The following is a 23,649-nucleotide window of genomic DNA, read 5'->3' as shown; positions in this document are numbered from 1 at the left end:
AGTGTCACAAACAGACAGAAGAAAGGCTATTACCTGTTACACCCCCTTCTACGTGCAATTTGCCGAGGTGTCCCGGTTTCGACATTCTTATTTCTGTAGACAGAAAGTGAGAAGGTTGATCTAAACTCAAGTGTACAGATATAGTTATACGTAGTGCTGATATACATTTATAGCCAAAAGTGTTGGTCCCCTTGCAATTCTTCCACAAAAGGAAGTATTTCTCAGAGAAAATTTTTGCAATTACACATCCCAGAAATGGAGGAAACAAAGCTCTGGAGATTTCTGAGGTGGCCAGCAATGAGTCCAGATCAAAATCCCATTGAACACCTGTGGAGAGATATTAAAATTGCTGTTGAGAGAAGGTGCCTTCAAATATGATAGACCTGGAGCAGTGTACAAAAGAAGAGTGCTTCAAAATTCCAGATGAGATTGTTGATATTGTTCAACAATTTTGGTGCTCAAGTCCTCAGACCATTCTCTTATCCTCTTTCTGTTCTCAGTCCATGCTTAGTGTGGCACACACACATAGACAATCCAAATATTGAGTCAACTTCTCTCCTTTTTAGCTGCTTTCAGATGTGATATTCATACTGCCCACACCTATTACTTGACACAGGTGAGTTTGAACAAGCATCATACTTCAATTTCTAGAACAATTTCAAGGGTGCCAACACTTTAGGCCATGACTGTAGATCCATTTTGTCCATACACTGGAAATTGTGAATTGATGTCCTAAATGAAACTGGCAACGTGTGACTTTTCTAGGTTAAATGGGTTTTCCAAAATTTGTGAAAAAAGTGATTGGGAAAAAAAAAGAAAAAGAAACAAAGAAACTATACTCCCCTCTTTAACCCCTTCACCCCCAAGGGTGGTTTGCACGTTCATGACCGGGCCAATTTTTACCATTCTGACCACTGTACCTTTATGAGGTCATAACTCTGGAACGCTTCCATGGATCCCGGTGATTCTGACATTGTTTTCTCCTGACATATTGTACTTCATGTTAGTGGTAAAATTTCATTCAAATAACTTGCGTTTATTTTTGAGAAAAACGGAAATTTGGCAAAAATTTTGAAAATTTCGCAATTTTCCAACTTTGAATTTTTATGCCCTTAAATCACAGAGATATGGCACCCAAAAAACTTGATAACTAACATTTCCCACATGTTTACTTTACATTAGCACAATTTTGGAACCAAAATTTTTTTTTGTTAGGAAGTTATAAGGGTTAAAAGTTGACCAGCAATTTCTCATTTTTACAACACCATTTTAATTTTACGGACCACATCACATTTGAAGCCACTTTGAGGGGTCTATATGATAGAAAATACCCAACAGTGACACCATTCTAAAAAACTGCACCCCTTAAGGTGCTCAAAACCACATTCAAGAAGTTTATTAACCCTTTAGGTGCGTCACAGGAATTTTTTTGAATATTTAAAAAAAAAAAAAATGAACATCTAACTTTTTTTCACAAAAAAAATACTTCAGGTTCAATTTTTTTTATTTTACCAAGGGTAACAGGAGAAATTGGACTGCAATAGTTATTGTGCAATTTGTCCTGAGTACGCTGATACCTGATATGTGGGGGGGGGGGGGACGACTGTTTCGGCGCATGGCAGAGCTCAGAATGGAAGGAGCGCCGTTTGACTTTTTCAATGCAAAATTGTCTGGAATTCAGATCGGACGCCATGTCACGTTTGGAGAGTCCCTGATGTATCTAAACAGTGGAAACCCCCTACAAGTGACCCCATTTTGGAAACTAGACCCCCCAAGGAACTTATCTAGATATGTGGTGAGAACTTTGAACCCACAAGGGCTTTACAGAAGTTTATAATGCACAGCTGTACAATTAAAAAAATCATATATCATATTTTTTCAACAAAAATGATCGTTTCACCCTCAATTCTTATTTTTCCAAGGGTAACAGGACCCTAAATGTTATTGTGCAATTTGTCCTGAGTATGCTGATACCCCACATGTGGGGGTAAACCACTATTTGGGCGCATGGCAGAGCTCGGAAGGGAAGCAGCGCCATTTGACGTTTTTGGCTGGAATTGAGATTGGACACCATGTCGCGATTGGAAAACCCATGAAGTACCAAAACCGTGGAAACCCCCCACAAATGACACCATTTTGGAAACTAGACCCCCTAAGGAACTTATCTAGAAGTGTGGTGAGAACTTTGAACCCCCCAGAGCTTCACAGAAGTTTATAACGCCCTGGCGTGAAAATAAAAAATTCGTATTTTTTCCACAAACCTGATCTTTTAGTCACCATTTTTTTATTTTCCCAAGGGTACCAGGAGAAATTGGACCCCAAAAGTTGTTGTCCAATTGGTCCTGAGTACGCTGATACCCCATATGTGGGAGAAAACTACTGTATGGGCACACGTCGGGGCTCGGAAGGGAAGTAGTGACGTTTTGAATGCAGACTTTGATGGAATGGTCTGCGGGTGTCATGTTGCCTTTGGAGAGCCCCTAATGTACCTAAACAGTGGAAACCCCCCACAAATGACCCCATTTTGAAAACTAGACCCCCTAAGGAACTTATCTAGATGTGTGGTGAGCACTTTGAACCCCCAAGTGCTTCACAGAAGTTTATAAAGCTCGGACGTGAAAATAAAAAAATCATTTTTTTTCCACAAAAATGATATTTTTGCCCCCAATTTTTTATTTTCCTAAGGGTAACAGGAGAAATTGGACGCCAAAAATTGTTTCGCAATTTGTCCTGAGTAGGCTGATACCCTGCATGTGGGGGTAAAACACTGTTTGGGCGCATGTCAGAGCTTGGAAGGGAAGGAGCACCATTTGACTTTTTCAACTCAGAATTGTCTGGAATTGAAATCAGACGCCATGTTGCATTTGGAGAGCCCCTGATGTGCCCAAACAGTGGAAACCCCCAATTCTAACTCCAACCCGAACCCCAACACACCCCTAACCCTAATTTCAGCCCTAACCCTAGCCCTAACGGAAAAATGGAAATAAATTTTTTTTATTTTATTATTTTTCCCTAACTAAGGGGGTGATAACGGGGATTTGATTTACTATTTATGGCGGTTTTTATGTTTGGCGGCTGTCGCACGCTAAAAGACGCTTTTTATTGTAAAAATAGTTTTTGCATCACCACATATTGAGAGCTATAATTTTTCCGTATTTTGACCCACTGAGTCATGTGAGGTCTTATTTTTTGCGGGACGAGTTGACGTTTTTATTGGTACCATTTTCGGGCACGTGACGTTTTTTTGATCGCTTTTTATTCCGATTTTTGGGACGCAGAATGAACAAAAACCAGCGTTTCATTAATTTCTTTTGGGGGGTGCGTTTACACCGTTCCGCGTGCGGTAAAATTGATAAAGCGGTTTTATTCTTCGGGTCAGTACGGTTACAGCGATACCTCATTTAGGTCTTTTTTTATGTTTTGTCAGTTTTATGCAATGAAAACTATTTTATATAAAAAATAATTATTTTTGCATCGCTTTATTCTGCGAGCTATAACTTTTTAACTTTTTCGCTGATGATGCTGTGTGGCGGCTCGTTTTTTGCGGGACAAGATGACGTTTTCAGCGGTACCATGGATATTTATATGCGTCTTTTTGATCGCGCGTTATTACACCTTTTGTTTGGCGGTATGATAATAAATTATTATTTTTTGCTTGGTTTTTTATTTTTATTTTTTAAGGGGTTCGCTAAAGGGGTAAACTAATGGGAAAGTTTTATAGGGCGGGTCGTTACGGACGCGGCGATACCTAATATGTGTACTTTTATTTTTTTATTTTTTTTCAAAAAATGGATTTATTTGGGGGAATTTTTTTTTTTTTGTAATTTATTTGGCAATTTTTTTTAAATTATTTTAACACTTTTTTTTTTATTTTTTTTTTACTTTATTAAATAGTCCCAGGTGGGACATCACTGTTCTGTGTCAGATCGCTGATCTGTCACATCACAGATCACTGTGACAGATCAGCGATCTGTCACAGGCAGTGCACAAGGCTTCCTCAAGCCTGCGCTTTGCAGGCACTGAGGAAGCCAGCTTCCTGCAGGCCTCCGAAGGCCCCCGTCGCCATCTTGGATTCGGGGGCCTGCAGGAAAGGAGCCCCCGGCAGCAGCGCTGCACATTGCGCTGCCGTGGGGGGCTCAGGGAAGCACGGATGGAGCCCCCTCCCTGCCGATGCTTCCCTTTAACCCCCGGTACACCGCGATCGTGTTTGATCGCGGTGTGCAAGGGGTTAACGTGTCGGGGGCGGTCCGTGACCACCCCTGACACATAGTGCCGGGTGTCAGCTGTGATAATCAGCTGACACCCGGCCGCGATCAGCGGCGCTCACCACGTGGGCGCCGCTGATCGCGGTAGACGTACTATCCCGTCCATGGGCATAGGGGCCCGGGTACCATGGACGGGATAGTACGTCTGATGTCAGGAAGGGGCCTGCTGCAACACTTTGGTGGTCCCCAACGGTCCCAGCTTACTTCCTGCAGATATGACCACCGGCCTCAGTGTTGATAGCACGTGACTTCTGAAGCAGTGATTGGCTGCAACAGTCACATGATCGCTAAAGGAGGGAGATAAGCGGCAGCGCTCATGTGAACGCTGCAAAGAATAAGAAGAGACCAACTAGGACTGGGATGGAGAAGCAACTGAAGGTGGTTAGGTGATTATTTTCCCAAAAAGCTTGTAAGCTTCTTGGGGAGGGGGGGGAATAAATATAAAGACATTCAGCTGTAATGCACAAACATACAGGACTAATCTGTGTATTAGTGACATAATAAGCCTTGTATATATTTTCTTTCTAGCCCCTCTGTTCAAGAAGTTGTGGGGCTTACTGATTTTCTCAAGTAGGCTGATGGGGGAACTCTCACTTCTGCTTCTGGTTTCCCTGCTACAAGTCGATTTACCGAAAAATAAACTAAAAATACACACGGCACTTAAGAAATACCACAGTGTCCCATGCAACGTGCACATACAGTAGACACATTCCTTGTAGCCAGAATTGTAACATTACTCAATACTTGTAAATCTGCCCCACTGACATTACATTTCAGGTCTAGCAATAATGTAAATATAGAGCCCCAGGGACTAATTACCAATCTAAGTACATCTATATGTATGAAAGCCTGATGCAGACCTATTAGGCAGAATAGAGAGTGCAGCTCTGGAGTATAATACAGGATGTAACTCAGGATCAGTACAGTATCAGTAATGTAATGTACAGTTGTGGCCAAAAGTATTGACACCCCTGCAATTCTGTCAGATAATACTCAGTTTCTTCCTGAAAATGATTGCAAACATAAATTCTTTGGTATTATTATCTTCATTTAATTTGTCTTAAATGAAAAAACACAAAAGAGAATGAAGCAAAACATTGACCACTTCACACAAAACTCCAAAAATGGGCCAGACAAAAGTATTGGCACCCTCAGCCTAATACTTGGTTACACAACCTTTAGCCAAAATAACTGCGACCAACCGCTTCCGGTAACCATGAATGTGTTTCTTACAATGCTCTGCTAGAATTTTAGACCATTCTTCTTTGGCAAACTGCTCCAGGTCCCTGATATTTGAAGGGTGCCTTCTCCAAACTGCCATTTTTAGATCTCTCCACAGGTGTTCTATGGGATTCAGGTCTGGACTCATTGCTGGCCACCTTAGAAATCTCCAGTGCTTTCTCTCACCCATTTTCTAGTGCTTTGGGTCATTGTCCTGCTGGAAGACCCATGACCTCTGAGGGAGACCCAGCTTTCTCACACTGGGCCCTACATTATATGCTGCAAAATTTGTTGGTAGTCTTCAGACTTCATATGCCATGCACACGGTCAAGCAGTCCAGTGCCAGAGGCAGCAAAGCAACCCCAAAACATCAGGGAACCTCCGCCATGTTTGACTGTAGGGACCGTGTTTTTTTCTTTGAATGCCTTTTTTTTCTCTCCTGTAAACTCTATGATGATACCTTTGCCCAAAAAGCTCTACTTTTGTCTCATCTGACCAAAGAACATTCTTCCAAAACGTTTTAGGCTTTTTCAGGTAAGTTTTGGCAAACTCCAGCCTGGCTTTTTTAGGTCTCGGGGTAAGAAGTGGGGTCTTCCTGGGTATCCTACCATACAGTCCCTTTTCATTCAGACGCTGACGGATAGTACGGGTTGACACTGTTGTATCCTCGGACTGCAGGGCAGCTTGAACTTGTTTGGATGTTAGTCGAGGTTCTTTATCCAACATCCGCACAATCTTGCGTTGAAATCTCTTGTCAACTTTTCTTTTCCGTCCACATCTAGGGAGGTTAGCCACAGTGTCATGGGCTTTAGACTTCTTGATGACACTGCGCACGGTAGACAAAGGAACATTCAGGTCTTTGGAGATGGACTTGTAGCCTTGAGATTGCTCATGCTTCCTCACAATTTGGTTTCTCAAGTCCTCAGACAGTTCTTTCGTCTTCTTTCTTTTCTCCATGCTCAATGTGGTACACACAAGGACACAGGACAGAGGTTGAGTCAACTTTAATCCATGTCAACTGGCTGCAAGTGTGATTTAGTTATTGCCAACACCTGTTAGGTGCCACAGGTAAGTTACAGGTGCTGTTAATTACACAAATTAGAGAAGCATCACATGATTTTTCGAACAGTGCCAATACTTTTGTCCACCCTCTTTTTTATGTTTGGTGTGGAATTATATCTAATTTGGCTTTAGGACAATTCTTTTTGTGTTTTTTCATTTAAGACAAATTAAATGAAGATAATGCCAAAGAATTTGTGTTTGCAATCATTTTCAGGAAGAAACTTAGTATTATCTGACAGAATTGCAGGGGTATCAATACTTTTGGCCACAAATGTATGTACACAGTGACTGGACTAGCAGAAAAGCGAGTGCAGCTCTGGAGTATAATACTGGCTTAATATAGGCTTCTGTTCTCCAAACCAGGGCGGTGGGGGCAAGAGAAGTCAGCAACCAGCCTGCACATCCATCAGAGGACTCGGGGGTGAGACGCTCCACCAGGAGTCGAAGCGATGTGGCTGCCAATCCCCCTAGGTCTGTGGATAAACAGAGAAGCCACAAGGTTTCCAACACGGAAGATAAGCCTGCCAGCATGCACGCTCACTGTGGTGAGGCCGACCTCACTGAGGAAGGTTGGGGGCTGCAGAGACCCCAGGAGTCTGTGTCCACCTATGACTCATAGGTCATGAACCACTCCCGTGAGTATGAAAAAGTGAGCAAGATCATCAGGAGGCTCCAGAAGGAGCTGCGCTGCACAAGCGCCAAAGCTGCAGGTGGCCCCAAACAGAGGAAAGACAACTCCAGGCGGAAGTAAAGAGATTTAAAATTGAAATTACGGTAATGAGCTGGAAGGGAAGAAAGACTTCATCAGGGAAAAAAAGTGGTCCATTTAAGGAAAAACTTATGAAGACAGATTCAGAGATATGGCTGATACAAGAGAGCAAAGTCAGATTGGGCTGCAGCCTGAGAGCCAGATGAATGATGATGAGGAGGAGGATGACGACCAGCAGAAAGCTCCACCTGGCAGCCTGGAAGTGAGCTCCCTGCAGGAAAGGCTCTCCATGCTTATGTTGTGACTGTCACACTGCCGCGACACATACAGGTGATTATCAGGAGCGCTCAAGGTATCCAGGTTACCGATGCAGCTATTTGGTAAGCGCTATAGCTATTCGGATAATCACTTACCCAAAGCTGTTCAATCAACCCTGAGGTTGCTTACAGTTCTATGGAGGTGGCTGAGCCACTTGTGCCTGATGATGCAGAGGTCAAAATTTCACCTACTGTTACTGGTCCAGCAGGAGTGAATGTGGTGAGTGTGAATGAGGAAAATTCATTGTCTAGTGGTGTAGTTGCTAGTTTGGTGGATGGTGAGATAGTGATGAACAATGGGGAAAATATGTGTTTGATACACTGCTGATTTTGCATGTTTTCCCCATCTACAAAGAAAGGAGAGGTCTGTGATTTTTATCGTAGGTACACTTCAACTGTGAGAGACAGAATCTAGAAGACAAAAACCAGAATATCACATTGTATGATTTTTACATTATTAAATTGCATTTTACTGCATGAAATAAGTGTTTGATATAACAGAAAAACAGAACTTAGATTTCTGTACCAAATATTTTCTTTGCAATTACAGAGGTCAGACATTTCCTGTAGTTCTAGACCAAGTTTGCACACACTGCAGCAGGCATTTTGGCACACTCCTCCATACAGTTCTCCAGATCTTTCAGGTTTCGGGGCTGTCACTGATGAATATTGAGTTTCAGCTCCATTTACAGATTTTCTATTGGGTTCAGGTCTGGAGACTCCCTAGGCCATTCCAGGACCATGAAATGCTTCCTCCGGAGCCACTCCTTAGTTGCCCTGGCTGTATGTTTTGGGTCATAGTTATGCTGGAAGACCCAGCCACGACCCATCTTCAATGCTCTCACTGAGAAAAAGAGATAGTTGGCCAAAATCTCGTTATACATGAACCCATCCATCCTCCCTTCGATACGGTACAGTAGTCCTGTCCCCTTTGCAGAAAAGCACCTCCAAAGAATGTTTCCCCCATCATCCTTCACGGTTTGGATGGTGTTTTTGTGGTTGTATTCATCCTCGTTCTTCCTCCAAAACATGGCAAGTGGAGTGGATACCAAAAAAAAATATTTTGACCTCATCTGACCACATTACCTTCTCCCATGCCTCCTATGGATTATCCAGGTGGTCACTGGCTAACATCAAATGGGCCTGGGCATGTTCTGGCGTGAGCAGGTGAACCTTGCATGCCCTGCAGGATTTTAATACATGACGGTGTAGTATGTTACTAATGGTAAAGTTTGAGACTGTGCTCCCAGCTCTCTTCAGGTCATTGACCAGGTCTTCCTGTGTAGTTCTGGGCCAATTCCTGATCTTTCTCAGAACCATCCTTACCCCACGAGGCAAGATCATGCATGGAGCACCAGACCGAGGAATATTGACAGTCATCTTGTGTCTTTTCCATTTTCTAATAATTGCGCCAAAACTTGCTTCCTTTTCATCAAGCTGCTTACCTATTGTCCTGTAGCCCATCCCAGCCATGTGCAGGTCTACAATTTTGTCCTTAGACAGCTCTTTGGTATTGTCCATGTTGAACAGGTTGCAGTGTGATTAGTTGAGTGTGTGGACAGGTGTCTTTTATACAGTTAATAAGTTCAAATACCGTACAATTAATACAGGTAATGAGTGCAGAGTAGGAGGCTTCTTAAAGAAAAACTAACAGGTCTGTGAGAGCCAGAATTCTCACTGGTTGGTAGGTGATCAAATACCTTATTTCATGCAATTAAATGCAATTTACTTATGGTATGTTAAGAAAAATCATACAATCTGATTTTTTATTTTTAGATTATGTCTCTCACAATTAAAGTATACCCATGATAAAAATTACAGACCTCTCCATTCTTTGTAGGTGTGAAAACTTGAAAAAAAAAAATCGGCAGTGTGAAGAATATTGGAGATATAATTCCATGTCAATCATATGCATCCTATTGGGCATGGAATGCAATAAAACCCCTTCAGCACGTGCAGTGGTAACAGGACACCTGGCCAGCTTCAATAAAAGGGATTCACACACCCACCAACTTGCTGGTATTCAATCTTCCACAGAAAGACCCCCTGTGGATCCAAGCCATGCAGCCTGAGTCCTTTGTTTAGCCAGCTAGGATTTCATAAAGGAGTTGTAGAAATACTATACGTCCTAGCTGTACATCATATGTATTTCCGAGATCTCCAGAACAGGGCAAGTTCCTGCCTGGGTCTCAAGTAATTCTAACATGCATGGGAAGAGAGATACATAGAACAGCCACTAGCAGCTATGTAGCAAAATTGTGTATAGTCTATTAGTAGCAGGGGCCCGGTCAGATCCGATGGCACCAATACCACCGCCCTAGGACTGCCCAGAAAGGAGTTATGATCTTTCATAGGTTTTGGGAGATTTAATCAAAAAAATGTCCACAGGACCAGGGAAGAAATATCAAAAGTGCAATCATATAATCCCTTTAAAAATATGAAACTTTAATAAATTGAGGTAAAAACACCCCTCTAGTACAATAATAACACAATTAAACTCTATACAATAATAATCTACGATAGCCCTACACTAGCCTGCTATCCCTTCCTGACAGTGGAGGTTGGCACCCTAAAAGATACGATTTGGCGCCCCATCTCCGCGGCGGCTGTCCCAGACGCGCCCTAAATGACCCTTATAAACTACAGGTGGGAAAACAGTAAGCAAATAAAAGATGAAAGATAGCGTTTAATATAATACACAGGCTATTAATGTACAATATATAAAAGACAGGCTATTACATGTAAACATAGAGAAACCTCTTGTATAACCAATAGATAGTAGCAAGTCTTGTCTTTTTGGGTATTAATAGACCACAGAAAATATAGATTCCATAAGCTACCAGTAGATAGTGGCAGTCTTGTCTTTTTGGGTATTAATAGACTACAGAAAACATAGATTCCATATGCATTATCAAATAAAGCCCAAAAAAATAAACTCTGCAGTAAAATCAGACAAGCACAGACAAGAGGTAAAAAAAAATAGCGTGGTTCAATAAAGGAACATCAGAATTATATCCATATTGGTTCCCATAGAAGGCAATGGATGATACCTATTGCCAAAAAAAAAAAAGTTATAGAAACAGCTGGGGGTTAACCCAAACTTAGCTTCCAGCCTCAACACGTTTCCCTGTCCACACGGTTCATCAGGAGGCACAATAAGGAACCAGCCAATTCATGGATGTGAGGTGTCCAGATAGAGAGGCAAACCTCCAGGGAGGAGATTTAAGTTCAGCTCAGAGGGTAGTGTCCCAGAGGGATAAATGCTTGTGTGAAGCATATCCTATTGCTTTTTTTCAGGGAGGCCAGGAGGACATATAGTGTGAGAAGTCACACACAGAGAGGACCATAAGCCACCCATGTGGAGCCCCTTCCCCCTAAGCCAGGCCCTTCATCTAACTGGTAAAAGACCATATGTTCTGCTTATATCTTTCCGGTTGACACCCACCCCACCCCACCCCCGGCTATGGCAGCACCCATCAGGAGTTAGGGCATCCTCCTTCTGGTCTCCGGGGACAGCATGTTGCAACGGCGTCTCCTGGAGACTCTAAAGATTGATCTATTCTTCAGGATAAAAAGCCATGGCCTTGGGGCCTTCTGAGAGAAAAAATGAAAGGGGGGGGGGGATACAGTGTGGTCCCTCCTAAGAGTTGGACCAGGCAGTGTGCATAAGAATGTGGTCCGTCTTTGGTGGAGGAGCAGTAGTTAGTGTCCTTAAAGGTTTAAGGGCAGCACGGTGGCTCAGTGGTTAGCACTGCAGCCTTGCATCTGGCAAGGAGTTTGTATGTTCTCCCTATATTTGCGTGGGTTTCTTCTGGGTACTCCGGTTTCCTCCTACATTCCAAAGACATACTGATAGGGAATTTAGATTATGAGCCCCATCGGGGACAGCGATGATAATGTGTGCAAATTGTAAAGCGCTGCGGAATATGTTAGCTCTATATAAAAATAAAGATTATTATTATTATTAAGGTTGTGGAGCCTTTGCTGAGGATGGGCTTCAAGGCGAATGACATCTATGCCTTGATACATCCCAATTCCACTCTAAAGTTTGATGCCAGCATTGTTTAGCTAGAGAGGCTTGAGCTCTTCTGGTCAAATTATGAGTTGGAAAAAAAATTAGCTTGGCTGGCGAGATTTTGCAGTCTAGGCAGTGTCTCGCCAAAACCAAGTCCAGAAGGTGACCATGTTAACTTACATGGAGTCGCTTTCTTGCTATGACATCATGACGTGGCTTGGTTTGTATGGAAAGGTGGTAGAGACGCCAAAGAATAACTGTACCTGGGAGTACAGAGACTAGGACAACAAAAGAAAAAAACATATGGGAATCTGTGTCATTAAAGGCCGTGAAGGATTCCTCCTCAGGTGGAGGATAAGGTGAGTGGGAAGAATAAAGCAATATAGCTCAAATCACCAATGAAAGCGGTACTGACTCCGTTGATGCTGGCGTCCATTAATGTCGCTAGCATAAAGTCAAATACGGCCAGATTTGCGGCCTTTTGAGTTTTTCCGCTGGATTGAAGTTGACATTTTCTTTTTGCCAGAGACCACACTGCCAAACATGGCGGATGTGATTAAAGCAAAGCAGAAGTGGAGACTAGGGTCCCTCCTGTGAAGAATATGGGGGCTATAGTTTCTTGCCAATCAACTATCATATCCAGTTCAAGATTATAGTTTTCTTACAAAGTGTGAAGCTGAGACAGGAAACCATTTTCAGTAGGTTTCAGAGCAGAGATAAATTCACACCCCCCAGCAGATAGCTAGGACCAAGTTATTCCTGGCAGGATGGATCCCTATTGAGAGTGTAAAGCTAATTAACGGATGAAAGAATTCCCCCAGCCAGATGGAAGCCATAATTTCTTAAGGAGTTATGGACTTATTGTATGGCCTAGCGGTATACCAGTTACATTTTCAAGATCTCAGGAACAGACCAAACGCCCACCGGAGTCTTGACCCGTTCTAGCACCCAGGAGTAGGGAGATTCGTAGAACAGCTACTTAAAGCCAGGTAGCGAGGCCGTGTTAGGTCTTCAAGTATATTGGGGGGCTGGCCGGATCCAATGGCTCCAAAACCACCACCCTATGACCTTCCAAAGAGAAGTTATGTTCCATCATTGGTTTTGGAGTTTCAGCTGCCAGCGCAAGTGGGAGGAAGACCAAGACGATCCATGCAGGTGGGGAAGGCAGTGCCTGACCAAGGGGTTAAGTACAAGTACAACGATGTGGGCCTTCATTCTCTGCCAAGGGAGGTCACACAGTGCAGTGTGTTGGAAGAAAACGGAAATAACTGGCCTCCCACACCTCCCATGTGGTTGCCAGCATCCAATGGCCTAACATCAAGCTGGTAATTGACTTTTGTATCATCTGCTTATACTTTCCTACAACCTGTATTTGCATATCTAACCATTGTATATGCATAAACCATTGTGCACATAGTGCATTGTCTAGTGTGCCCTTATGGCAACTAAATATATAATTTAACCTTGGGCTTCACTTTTATCTCGATCCACGAACCCACACGGATGTGTTCTTGGTTTTAACTTTCTATACTACCAGGGCTGGTTTCTGGTCCGCTATAATCCTGTTAATGGATCAGGCTTATATCTAACGGGGAACTGGTGGCAGTCCTACCGAACTGACAAGGCACTGCTTCACAGGTGCTACTGTAAGGGGCCTCTTGGCATGTCAGGGTTCTCAGCGAGTGTGGTGCCACGTCAACAGCTTCTTGGGCCATCTTCTCTCACTCCCCGTGCCTCCCTGGGCCCGTGTGGACAGTGGGTGTCTGTGTAAAACTGTGCCAAGCTGACCTTAGGTGTCCCCAGGGGGTGCGGAACGTCACGTTGGTTGAAGTGAGGAGACTGTACTGTGTGATCCCTCCGATATAATAGTGGGAGGTTTGTCACACCCCCTATTGGTCTCTTGCAGCCTAGCCATATAGCTGTGTGGTGGTCCTTTTTACTGCACCGGTAAAATGCAGACAGGTTGTTGAGTTAGAAATGTAGAGGTGCTTGACCTTAGATGTCCTCATGAAGGGACAAGAGCTCCGGCTCAATAACATCTCTGATCCCTAATCTAAGTGGGACCGGAAGCGTTTATTTATGAGGATTAAGCCATACCTTTTTACTAGTCGGCAGGTCATCATTGGAAGGGACTTCAACACTGTCACGAGGCCCAGAAATAGAGGAAGTTCCAGAGATAAGCTGACTTATGATAGTATTGCTGTTAATAGTATAGCTACTGAGCTTGCCTGGTGGATGTCTACATCCACAAAGGGGTCACCTATCATAGAGGCAACTATAGGTTTAGAATAGGAGGAAGGAAGCAGTCTCTTCAGCAGTGTCTTGTTGAGGTAGAGTTATCCAACCACGTTTTAATTTTGTTTTCCATGAATGTTACAGAGACCCCAGGATGGTAGGATTTTGGAGGCTCAATTCATCTCTCTTAGAAGTGGACATAAGACAGTCCTTTGTGTATTTTCTTCAGAGCCAGGTACCCTTACTGGATCTTTGTAGTAGTAAGTCAGAGTGGTGGGAGATGTTCAAGAAAAGGGTAGAGAGTTTCTCTGCCAGCTCGCAAGCCTCAGGAGTCTGGACAGATATCGCCTGTATCAGGGCCTGAGAAGGAAATTCAAGCATCTAGTCTCAACTGAAAGTAGAGGTGAGGAGATCTCCAGAGCAAAATCTTAGGTAATGAAATGTATTTATGATTTACGTGCATCTTTGGTTTCTGAGAGGGATTATGGGAAGTACCACTCACCCGACCATTACAGAAACTGCAAAATGTCAGTGAATAGTAAAATAGTTACAGGACAGGTCAATACTATGGGGTGCCTGAAATGATCCAGATCAGGGATTCTGGAGATCGTCAACTCTTTCTACTCGTACCTCTTGGGGAAGAGGAATCTTGATTGGGATGTGATGTCGGCTTTCCTTGCTGAAGCCATCCCTGAACCAGGGGTAGACCCCTCTCAATGTTTTCACAGATGATCAGGAAAAGAAGTTAAGATGGCGACTGAAGGGCTTGCTCTAAAGGAATCACCCGGTCCAGATGGCTTAAAATTTGAATTTTATAAGACCTTTAAGGATGCATTGGTTCCCGTATTTACTGAGGTATTCAATAAGTGTCTTTCCTCAGGCACTCTGCTAAAGTCAATGAAGAGATCTGCACTGATCATCTTGTCAAAATGTAAAGACCCATCTTGCATTGAGAATTGGTATCCAATAGCGCTTCTCAATGCAGACAGGAAGGTTTTGGCAAAGGTGCTGTTTTAACGGCTGGTGAAAATTGCACTAGGAGTCCAGTATTGCTCTGTTCCAGTCTGCAGTACATTTAGTGCTGTGCTCAGTGTCAGAAGGCAGTGGAGCAGGGTATTGATGGCCATTGAAAGGGGTGCATGCTGTTATTGGACCGAGCAGAAGTTAATCATAATAGATTGGTAGAGTTGGAAGGGACCTCCTGGGTCATCTGGTCCAACCCCCTGCTCAAAGCAGGATTCACTAAATAATCCTAGACAGATGTCTGTCCAGTCTCTCTTTGAAGACTTCCATTGAAGCAGAACTTACCACCTCTCATTGCAGCCTGTTCCACTCATTTATCACCCTGTCAAAAAAATTTTTTCTAATATCTAATCTGTGTCTCCTCCCATTCAGTTTCATTCCATTGCTTCATGATTACCTCTGGTCTATCCTTCTGAGGTATGGCCCGCTGGGGGGGGTTGTTGATTGGCTTAAGATCTTGTACGCTGGGGAGGAGAGTTTCCCATTTGTGAATGGTTGAATTGGCAGCTCTTTTTAGGTTGGGTCAGGTGTTCCCCTGGGTTGTTCCTTGAGCCAGCTGCTGTAAATATTCGCAATTGACCAACTTCTTAGGAGGGTGGAACATGGATTAGGCAGCACCGAAAGCCACTTTGAGGGTGGTGGCATAAGCTGATGATGTCACAGTTTTTGTTTCCTCTCATAAGGTAGATTGGCTGATGTCAGAGGTAGATTGCTACTCGGAGGCATCCGGCTCCAAGATCAACTGGGATAAGTGTGAGGCTGGGAGGAGGAGATCCTGGTTTTGATCTCTCCGCACCCTTCCAGAAGCCAAAAGTCTCTTCAAAAGTCCTTGGCATAGAATTTGGCAAGGGGGATTTATCATAACAAAATTGGGACAGCAGGCATAAGATCGCCACTCAGAAGGTGGACCAAAGGAAGGGTTGTTTGTTTTTTTTTACCCCAAGTTAAAGGGTAAACCTGATCAAAACTTACCTGTTCCCTTTACTGATTTATCTGGGCAGTGTGTGCATTTTTCCGAAGCCTCTCTGGACTCGGGTCTACAGTTTGTTATTCCAACTGTTGTGGGAAAATAGACTGAATCTGGTCAAGAGAGAGGTTATTTAATGTATGAGGAGAAAAAGGAGGGTTAGGTATTGTAAATACTGTGGTATTCCTTGTGAAAACCTTCATTAAGATAAATATTGAAAACCTCTGGAAAGAGAAGGCTCCTCCATAGGTATTCTCCTGTAGGGAATGATTTCAGCCTACCTCACAGGAATGAGAGACAGGAGGGAAAGTGAAGGTTCTGAAGGTTATTTTCCGGTGATGTCAAGGAGATGAGGGTTCTGTTGACCGTTTTCCAGAGGCCTCTGGCGCTCAGGGATTGCCCAAGTCAGGATCTTGGAGTGGGTTTGCATCTTTTGAATTCTATCAGAATACCCTCAAAATTTTGAGACTTGGCCCTGCTTCCATGGGAAACTGTGTGTGAGAGACAATCTGAAGTGTAGGAGATCTGAGGACAGGAACTGTCCTTGGGAGCATTGTGGTAACATGCTGGAAAGCATGGATCAAATCCTACTTTGTTGTCCCTTTAACACAGAGGTGCACAGCAGGGTAGGCGCCACCACTAGCTGACCCCAGCTTGCCCAGCTCTCTTATGCAGAATGAGCCTATGGAGTATTCGGAGAGCTGGGTGGTGGGAACTGCTGCATCTTATTTCTAGTTAGCATAGTGGACCAACATCACAAAACAGTCACTGACCTCAGTGAGACCAGTCAAAGAAAACACTGTGGCAGCCAGCAAAGGCGCTCAATCACAGTGAAATCCTAGGTGCATTGCTCCCTGGGAATTACGAATATGCAAATAAAGTCCGTGGAGCCTCATTTAAGAGTCTGAAACACTACTAGGCATTGCTCCCACCTAGCCGGAATCCTACTCCACACTGATAAGGGGCAACACCCCAAAACAGCTGTCTGTGGATGGATATCTGGCCTTGGTATTTCCCTTGTCATATCTGTAAACTCGTAAAGAGCTGGATATTGACTTAAAGGGCCACTTAATATGGTGGTAATGGTGGTTTCCGAAAGGAGCCACTCCTTGGCTGGGTCCTTCCCTGGAGGAAGATCTGGCTAGTCCCGTGTTTAAGACTCTTAAATGAGGCTCCACGGACTTTATTTGCATATTAGTTAGCATAGTGGTTAGGTATCACATATAGAACGCACGGTGCTTAGTATCGACGCAGCGGAAAATCCTCCCAATGCACGATGTGTTTAGGACCATACTCTGTGACCTGGTGAAGGTGCACTCTCTGGAGTATGAGAGACTGGGCACACGTAGGGCCGCTCTCCGCTGGAGGGGCTTTTCTTTTATTGTGCCCTAGTCTGGTCATCTTTCCTGGTGGTGGGCTGCGGCTGACAATGTAGATTTTTGTTTTGTTTGATCAGTATACAGTGATATAGGGCTGCAGGCGCAGAACTTGGACTTTGTTTCTGTATATATTATATATAGGGCTATAGATTTGGGTGTGTTAAGTTTGGTGGCGGATTAATCTTGTGAGACTTTGAGACATTGGAGTGTTTGAGTGAAAAACCGGCATTGCCTGATCTGGCCTATGGACGTTGGACATGGACTGAGGCATGAGACACAGAACCAGCTCTCAGGTAAGTGTGGGGGTTGGGAATGGTGGGCTTGAGTGTGGGGTGGTTAGTTTAGTCTTGTAAATATTTATTTAGTTAGGGTTTATTTTATATTAATTTAAAAAATGTTTACGTATATATTTTGCCAGCTATTGTTTATTTTACCTATTGGTTGTGGCTATTATTTGGTTTGGTAACCGGACCAGAAGTTGGAGGTGTAAGAAGTTGTTATTAGTTATTAATCTGTACAGATGTATGTCAGAGGCCCTCAAAAAAGGAGAAAGGTCGATAGTGGTAGAGGGGAGGACAGTGGACTTGTCTTTCTGGATAGAGACACTGCCTTGCTGCCTTCCAAAACCAAAGGGAGGGAGGGACTGTTTGGTCTCTCCCCACAGCCGGGCAGGGGCCGCAAAGGAGGAATGTGGTCCGTCTTAGGTGTGGGGGCAGTGAAGCTTGTCCACCTAGGAGCAAGGTGGTGGAGCTCCTCCTTAAGATGGGCTTCGGGGCGAATGACGTCTTTGCCCTGATACATCCTTCGGCGTCCCGCTTCTTCGACGTCAGCTTTGTGTGGCCAGAGGGGCTTGAGCTCTTCTGGTCTAACTATGAGCTGGTGCGGGAAGAGCCCGGATGGCGAGACTTCGTTGCGCAAGCGGTGTCTCGCCAAAATTCCGTCAAGCGAGTGACCGTGGTCAATTGTAACGAGTCACTTGCCGGCGTGGACATTATGACGTGGCTTTCCCGTTACGGGGAAGTCACCGAGGTCCCCAAAAAGAACAGGGACGAATTCGGCATCTGGTCGGGGGGCTGGACCTTCATGGTTAAACTGAAGGTTTCCGGCGGCACGGTCACCCACATCCCTTCCTCGGCGTTCCTGGGAAGGGACAAGATCCTGGTCTTCTACCAGGGGCAACCGAAGGTCTGCCACAAGTGCGGCGACCCCACTCACTTCAGCGCTAGCTGCAAGGTACAGAAATGTGCCTTGTGTGGTGGGGTAGATCATCTGGCCGCCTCGTGTAAAGACATTCGGTGTCACTTGTGTGGTGACCTAGGTCACCCTCTCAGCCGCTGCCCTCGCTCCTTTTCTAATGCCGCTGCAGGCCCGGTGGGAGGAGTCCGTGAGGGAGAAACCTCTGGCGGCGCTCCTGCAGCTGTGGCAGGTGGTGGCGGAGGGGAAGGGGCTGAGGGACCGGTGAGGAAGGGCAATGCCAAGGTGAGGGGCCCCGCGTATGTGCGGAGGCAAGAAAAACGCCATGGGGGTGGGGGGCAGGTGAAGTCTCGGGCAACCGGGTCGATGCCTGCTCCTCCCTCCAGGCCCGTGGCAAAAGCCTCTGAGGTCCTGAGGGAGAGTGTGGTGAGAGAGGAGATCAGGAGGATGGAGAGGGAGGATAAAGCGGCTGACTCGGACGGGTCCTCACAGTATGAAAGTGTTGATGAGGAGGTCCAGGAGCAGCCTACAGCAGCGGGTGGCAAAAGTAAACGTGCCAATCATAACAAATCGGGGGGGGGAAGAAGGCTGGCAAGCCTTCAAAATCTCCCCCGCCCCCGACCACCAGGGTGCGCACGGAAGGGCCCGCTGACCCCCCTCTGATTGACCTCTCCAACCGGTTCAGCGTCCTCGGAGGCTCGGATGATGGGCCGCAAGACGAGGATGCTGGGCCGGGGGTACCACCGGAGGGTCCTTCGGGGGATGGTGGGGTCCGTCCCTCAGGGGGCAGTGTTCCTCCTGGGGGGGGGACAGACCTGGAACCCGGGGGCGAGGACACTGGGGGGGGTGGGATGGACACAACGGGAGCTTCCCTGAAAAGGAAGGTGTCCGACCCCTCCCCAGGTGGAGGTGATAGCAGTGGTAAGAAGTTGGCCATCCAACTTGATCACCCATGATGGCGGAACTCGCCCCGTTGACGCTGGCATCTATTAATGTTGCCAGCATAAAGTCAGATGCGGCTCGCTTCACGGCCTTTGATTTTTTCTCCCGGATTGAGGCAGAAATTTTATTCTTGCAAGAGACCAGACTAACAGACATGGGGGCCATCTATAAAGCACGGAGGGAGTGGAGGTGCGGGTCCTCATACTGGTCTCTTGCGGCCGAGCCGTATAGCGGGGTGGCAGTCCTTTTTAAGACTGCAGCTGTTGAATGCCGACGGGTTACTGAGTTGGAAATTGGGAGGTGCCTGATCCTAGATGTCTTCATGAGGGGACAAGAGCTCCGGCTCATTAACATCTACGGCCCGCAGTCCAAGTGGGACCGCAAATGTCTCTTCCTGAGGATCAAGCCCTTTCTTTTTACGAGCCGGCAGGTGGTCTTCGGTGGGGACTTCAACACCATTACGAGGTCCCGTGACCGGGGGGGTCCCGGAGATCGCCTGGCTTATGATAGCGTCGCGTTGAATAGCATAGCCAGTGAAGCTCGCCTGGTGGATGTCCACATCCGGCACACCCCAGGTCACGGAGGTTTCACCTACCATAGGGGTAGCTGTAGGTCTAGAATAGACAGGTTTTTTTTGAAGGAGGACGCCATCTTTTCTGCTGTGTCCGCCGTTGAGGTGGAGTTCTCCGATCACTGTCTAATTTTCTTTTCTCTGAATGTTGCAGAGACTCATCGGATGGGAAGAGGGCTGTGGAAGCTCAATTCGTCCCTGCTGGAAGAAGCGGAGGTGAGACAATCCTTCGAGGATTTTCTTCAGAACCAGGTACCGCTGTTGGATCTCTGTAGTAGTAAGTCAGAGTGGTGGGAGATCTTCAAAAAGCGGGTGGCGGGGTTCTTCCGTCAGCTCTCGAGCCTCAGGAGTCTGAACAGGCACCGCTTGTACCAGGCCCTGGGGAGGAAACTCGAGCAGCTTGTCTCGACTGGAGGTGACCGTGAGGAAATCTCCAGAGTGAAATCTTTGCTCAAGAGGTGTCAGTATGATAGACACACATCTTTAGTTTTTGAGAGGGACTTCGGGAAGTACCGCTCACCCGACCCTTACAGAAACTGTAAGATGTCAGTGAATTGTAAGATGGTGACAGGACTGATCGACAGTACGGGGTCCCTGAACAGATCCAAATCAGGGATCCTGGAGGTGGTCAGATCCTTCTACTCACACCTCTTGGAAAAGAAGGATCTGGATCGGGACAGGATGTCGGCATTCCTGGCTGAAACAGTCCCCGAGCCAGGGGGTGATCCCTCTCGGTGTTTTGGCAGAGGAAATCAGGGAAGAGGAAGTGAGACTGGCCATTGATGGGCTTCGGCCCAAGAAATCGCCAGGTCCGGATGGCTTAACATCAGAGTTCTATAAGACTTTTAGGGACTCCTTGGTCCCCCTCTTGACAGGGGTATTTAATGAGTGTCTCTCCTCGGGCACTCTTCCCGACTCAATGAGGAAGTCAGCCTCATTATTCTGTCAAAGGGTAAGGATCCGTCCCGTATTGAGAATTGGCGTCCCATAGACAATACGGACCGGAAGGTTCTGGCCAAGGTGCTGTTTAATCGGCTGGTGAAGTATGCACCCCGGCTCCTTTCAGGGGCCCAGCATTGCTCTGTTCCAGGCCGCAGTACTTTTAGTGCTGTGCTCGGTGTCCGAGAGGCAGTGGAGCAGGGTAGGGCAGGTCACTGGAAGGGGTACCTGCTGTCATTAGATCAAGCGAAAGCCTTTGACCGGGTCAACCACGAGTACCTCTGGTCCGTCCTTTTGAGGTATGGTCTGCCTGGGAGGTTTGTAAAATGGTTAGAGGTCTTGTACCAAGGGGCTGAGACTTTTCCGCTGGTGAACGGTTGGTCAGGTCGCCCTTTTGAGGTGGGTTCTGGGGTCCGTCAGGGCTGTCCGCTGAGCCCGCTTTTATATGTGTTCACGATCGATCCCTTCCTAAGGAGGGTAGATCGTGGACCGTTGGCGGGAGTCGGGATGGACCAGGCGGGCTCTGGGTCCTCTCTCAGGGTGGTGGCGTATGCCGATGAGGTTTCCCTTTTCGTGTCCTCGAGAGGGGAGGCGGATTGGGTCATGTCGGAGGTAGTGCGCTACTCGGAGGCATCCGGGTCCATGATCAACCGGGATAAGTGTGAAAGTCTCTGGCTGGGAGGGGGAGATCCCAGGTTTGGTCTCCCGGGCACCCTTCCAGGGCCCCAGGCCACCGCCAAAATTCTAGGCATCGAATTTGGCCCCGGGGATTACCCCCAGCAAAATTGGGAGGGCAGATTTAAGATCGCCGCCCAAAAGGTGGACCAATGGAAGGGTTGGTCTTTAACCCTGAGGGAAAGGGTTTCCCTGGCTAAAGGCTTTCTGCTACCTTTATTAATATACCTGGGCAGTGTGTGCATCTTGCCGGAACCTCTCTGGACACGGGTCTATAGCCTGTTCTTCCAATTGTTATGGGGGAATAGGCTTAACCTAATCAAGAGGGAGGTTACATACCGTACGAGGAGACTAGGCGGGTTGGGTATGGTCAACCCGGTGGTGTTTCTAGTAAACACCTTTCTTAAGACTAACATCTCCAACCTCTGGCTAGAGAGGGCTCCTCCGTGGGTAGTCTCCTGCAAGGGTTGGCTTTGGCCTTTCTTCCAGGAATGGGAGACAGGAGGGCAGGTGAAGAACCTACGCACACCTCATGGGCATCTCCCGGCTTACGCTACCCCGGTTCTGAAGGTGATCCGCCGGTGGGGTCTGGGAATGTGGGAAATCAGGACCATGTCGAGGCAATGCCTTGACAGGAGGGTCCTGTTGACCCATTTCCAGAAGCCCCTGGCCCTTAAGGATTGCCCAGGCCGGGATCTGGAGGTCGGGCTGGGGCTTTTAAATTCTAAGCGGATCCCCATGAAGTTTTGGGACTTGACCTGGCGTTGCTTCCACGGGAGGCTGTATGTAAAGGATAACTTGAAGTGCAGGAAATCCGATGATCGGGGTTGTCCCCGTGAGGAGTGTGGCGACGTGCTGGAAAGCATGGAGCACTTCCTGCTTCAGTGTCCCTTTAAAGCAGAGGTGTACAACAGGGTGGGTGCTTCCATACGCTGGCCGCGACTGGCGTCCCTCTCCTACGCTGAGTGGGCCTATGGAGCGTTCAGATCCCTGGGTGGCCGGGACCCGTGCACTTTATTCCTAGTCAGTGTAGTGGTTAGGTTCTACACTTGGAATGCACGGTGCCTAGTTTCGACGCGGAAAAAAACCCTCCCAAGGGATGAGGTGGTAGGAAACATCTTGGGTGACCTGGTGAAGGTCCGTTCTTTGGAGTTCGAAAGGTTGGGTGTGAGAAAGGCCTCTTGGCTTTGGAGAGGCCTCTCCTTTTAAAAACGCACTCAAGGGAGAGCTAGCTCCGTGTGAATGAGGGTAGGGATAGCATAAGTTTCACTGGGTGTGTTAGGGACAGAAGTAGGGGCAGATAGGGACAGGGAGGGACAGGCACTGAGGGACAGATAGAGAGTTAGTTATGATAAGTTAGGTAGAGTAGGGACAGGAAGGGACATAGGGACAGTTTCTTTAGGGACAGAAGCAGGGACAGTCTTAGTTGTTGAGGGACAGGGTGAATGAGTTAGTGAGGGACGGGGCCTCGAGAACTCCTTTTCCTGGTGGTGGGCTAAAGCATGCCACTCTAGTCTTTTGTTTTGGAAACATAGAGCATTGATGGATATTGGGCTTGCAGGCACTGAACTTGGGCCTGTAAGAAAAGTTTTGAAGGGTATGGTGTATTTAGTAATGATGAATAAGGATGTTATGACATATTTAATTGGTGTATTATGTGTTATATTGTATGTTATTATGTGTATGTGTTATTATTTTCTTTTAGTTAGAGGGCATGGGAGGGTATAGTGAGGTTGGGAGGGGGGTGAATGGGGGAGGTGAGAGTGGAAAAAAATCAAAGGACCCCAAGTCAAAGGGAAGTGGCAAGTGGAGATGGACCATGGAGGAAAAAGGCATGCTGGAGCACATCGGAGGCAAATGGTGGAGGGTTTTTTTTTCTTGAGGGGCATAAAACTTTCATGCTCCTCAAGTAGATGTGATAAGGCCACGAACTTTTATGGACCTTGTGGAGTGATAGGCCATGGACGTATATGGACCTGTGGTGAGGAAAAAAAAAAAAAAATATAAAAAATATATAATAAAAAAAATAAAAAAAAAAAGGATAGGGGTGTTAAGCTCGGTGGGGGTTTTTCTTGCCAAGTTAATGGCTAAAGTTATTTTTGAGGCAGTATGGGCCGGAAGTATTTCTTTTGTTA

The 23,649-nt window shown here is 46.2% G+C and overlaps 1 protein-coding gene across 8 annotated transcripts in view; it reads right to left on the bottom strand.

Moving 5' to 3' along the window:
* Positions 1–23,649, bottom strand: part of POU2F2 (POU class 2 homeobox 2) — a 228,529-nt gene that overhangs the window by 16,069 nt on the left and 188,811 nt on the right. For all 8 annotated transcript variants that reach the window (XM_073570744.1, XM_073570745.1, XM_073570746.1 and 5 more), the window contains one exon: positions 34–93. In XM_073570744.1, the coding sequence (XP_073426845.1) occupies positions 34–85 (52 nt within the window). In that variant the 5' untranslated portion in view covers positions 86–93. The remainder of the gene's footprint in view (positions 1–33; positions 94–23,649) is intronic.

The sequence above is a fragment of the Dendrobates tinctorius genome, unplaced genomic scaffold, assembly GCF_039654945.1.
Source record: "Dendrobates tinctorius isolate UK_male_01 unplaced genomic scaffold, ASM3965494v1 ptg000028l, whole genome shotgun sequence".
NCBI classification, from domain to species: Eukaryota; Metazoa; Chordata; class Amphibia; order Anura; family Dendrobatidae; genus Dendrobates; species Dendrobates tinctorius.
Note: the sequence above shows the minus strand (reverse complement) of the source record. Positions and strands in the feature narration are given on the sequence as shown.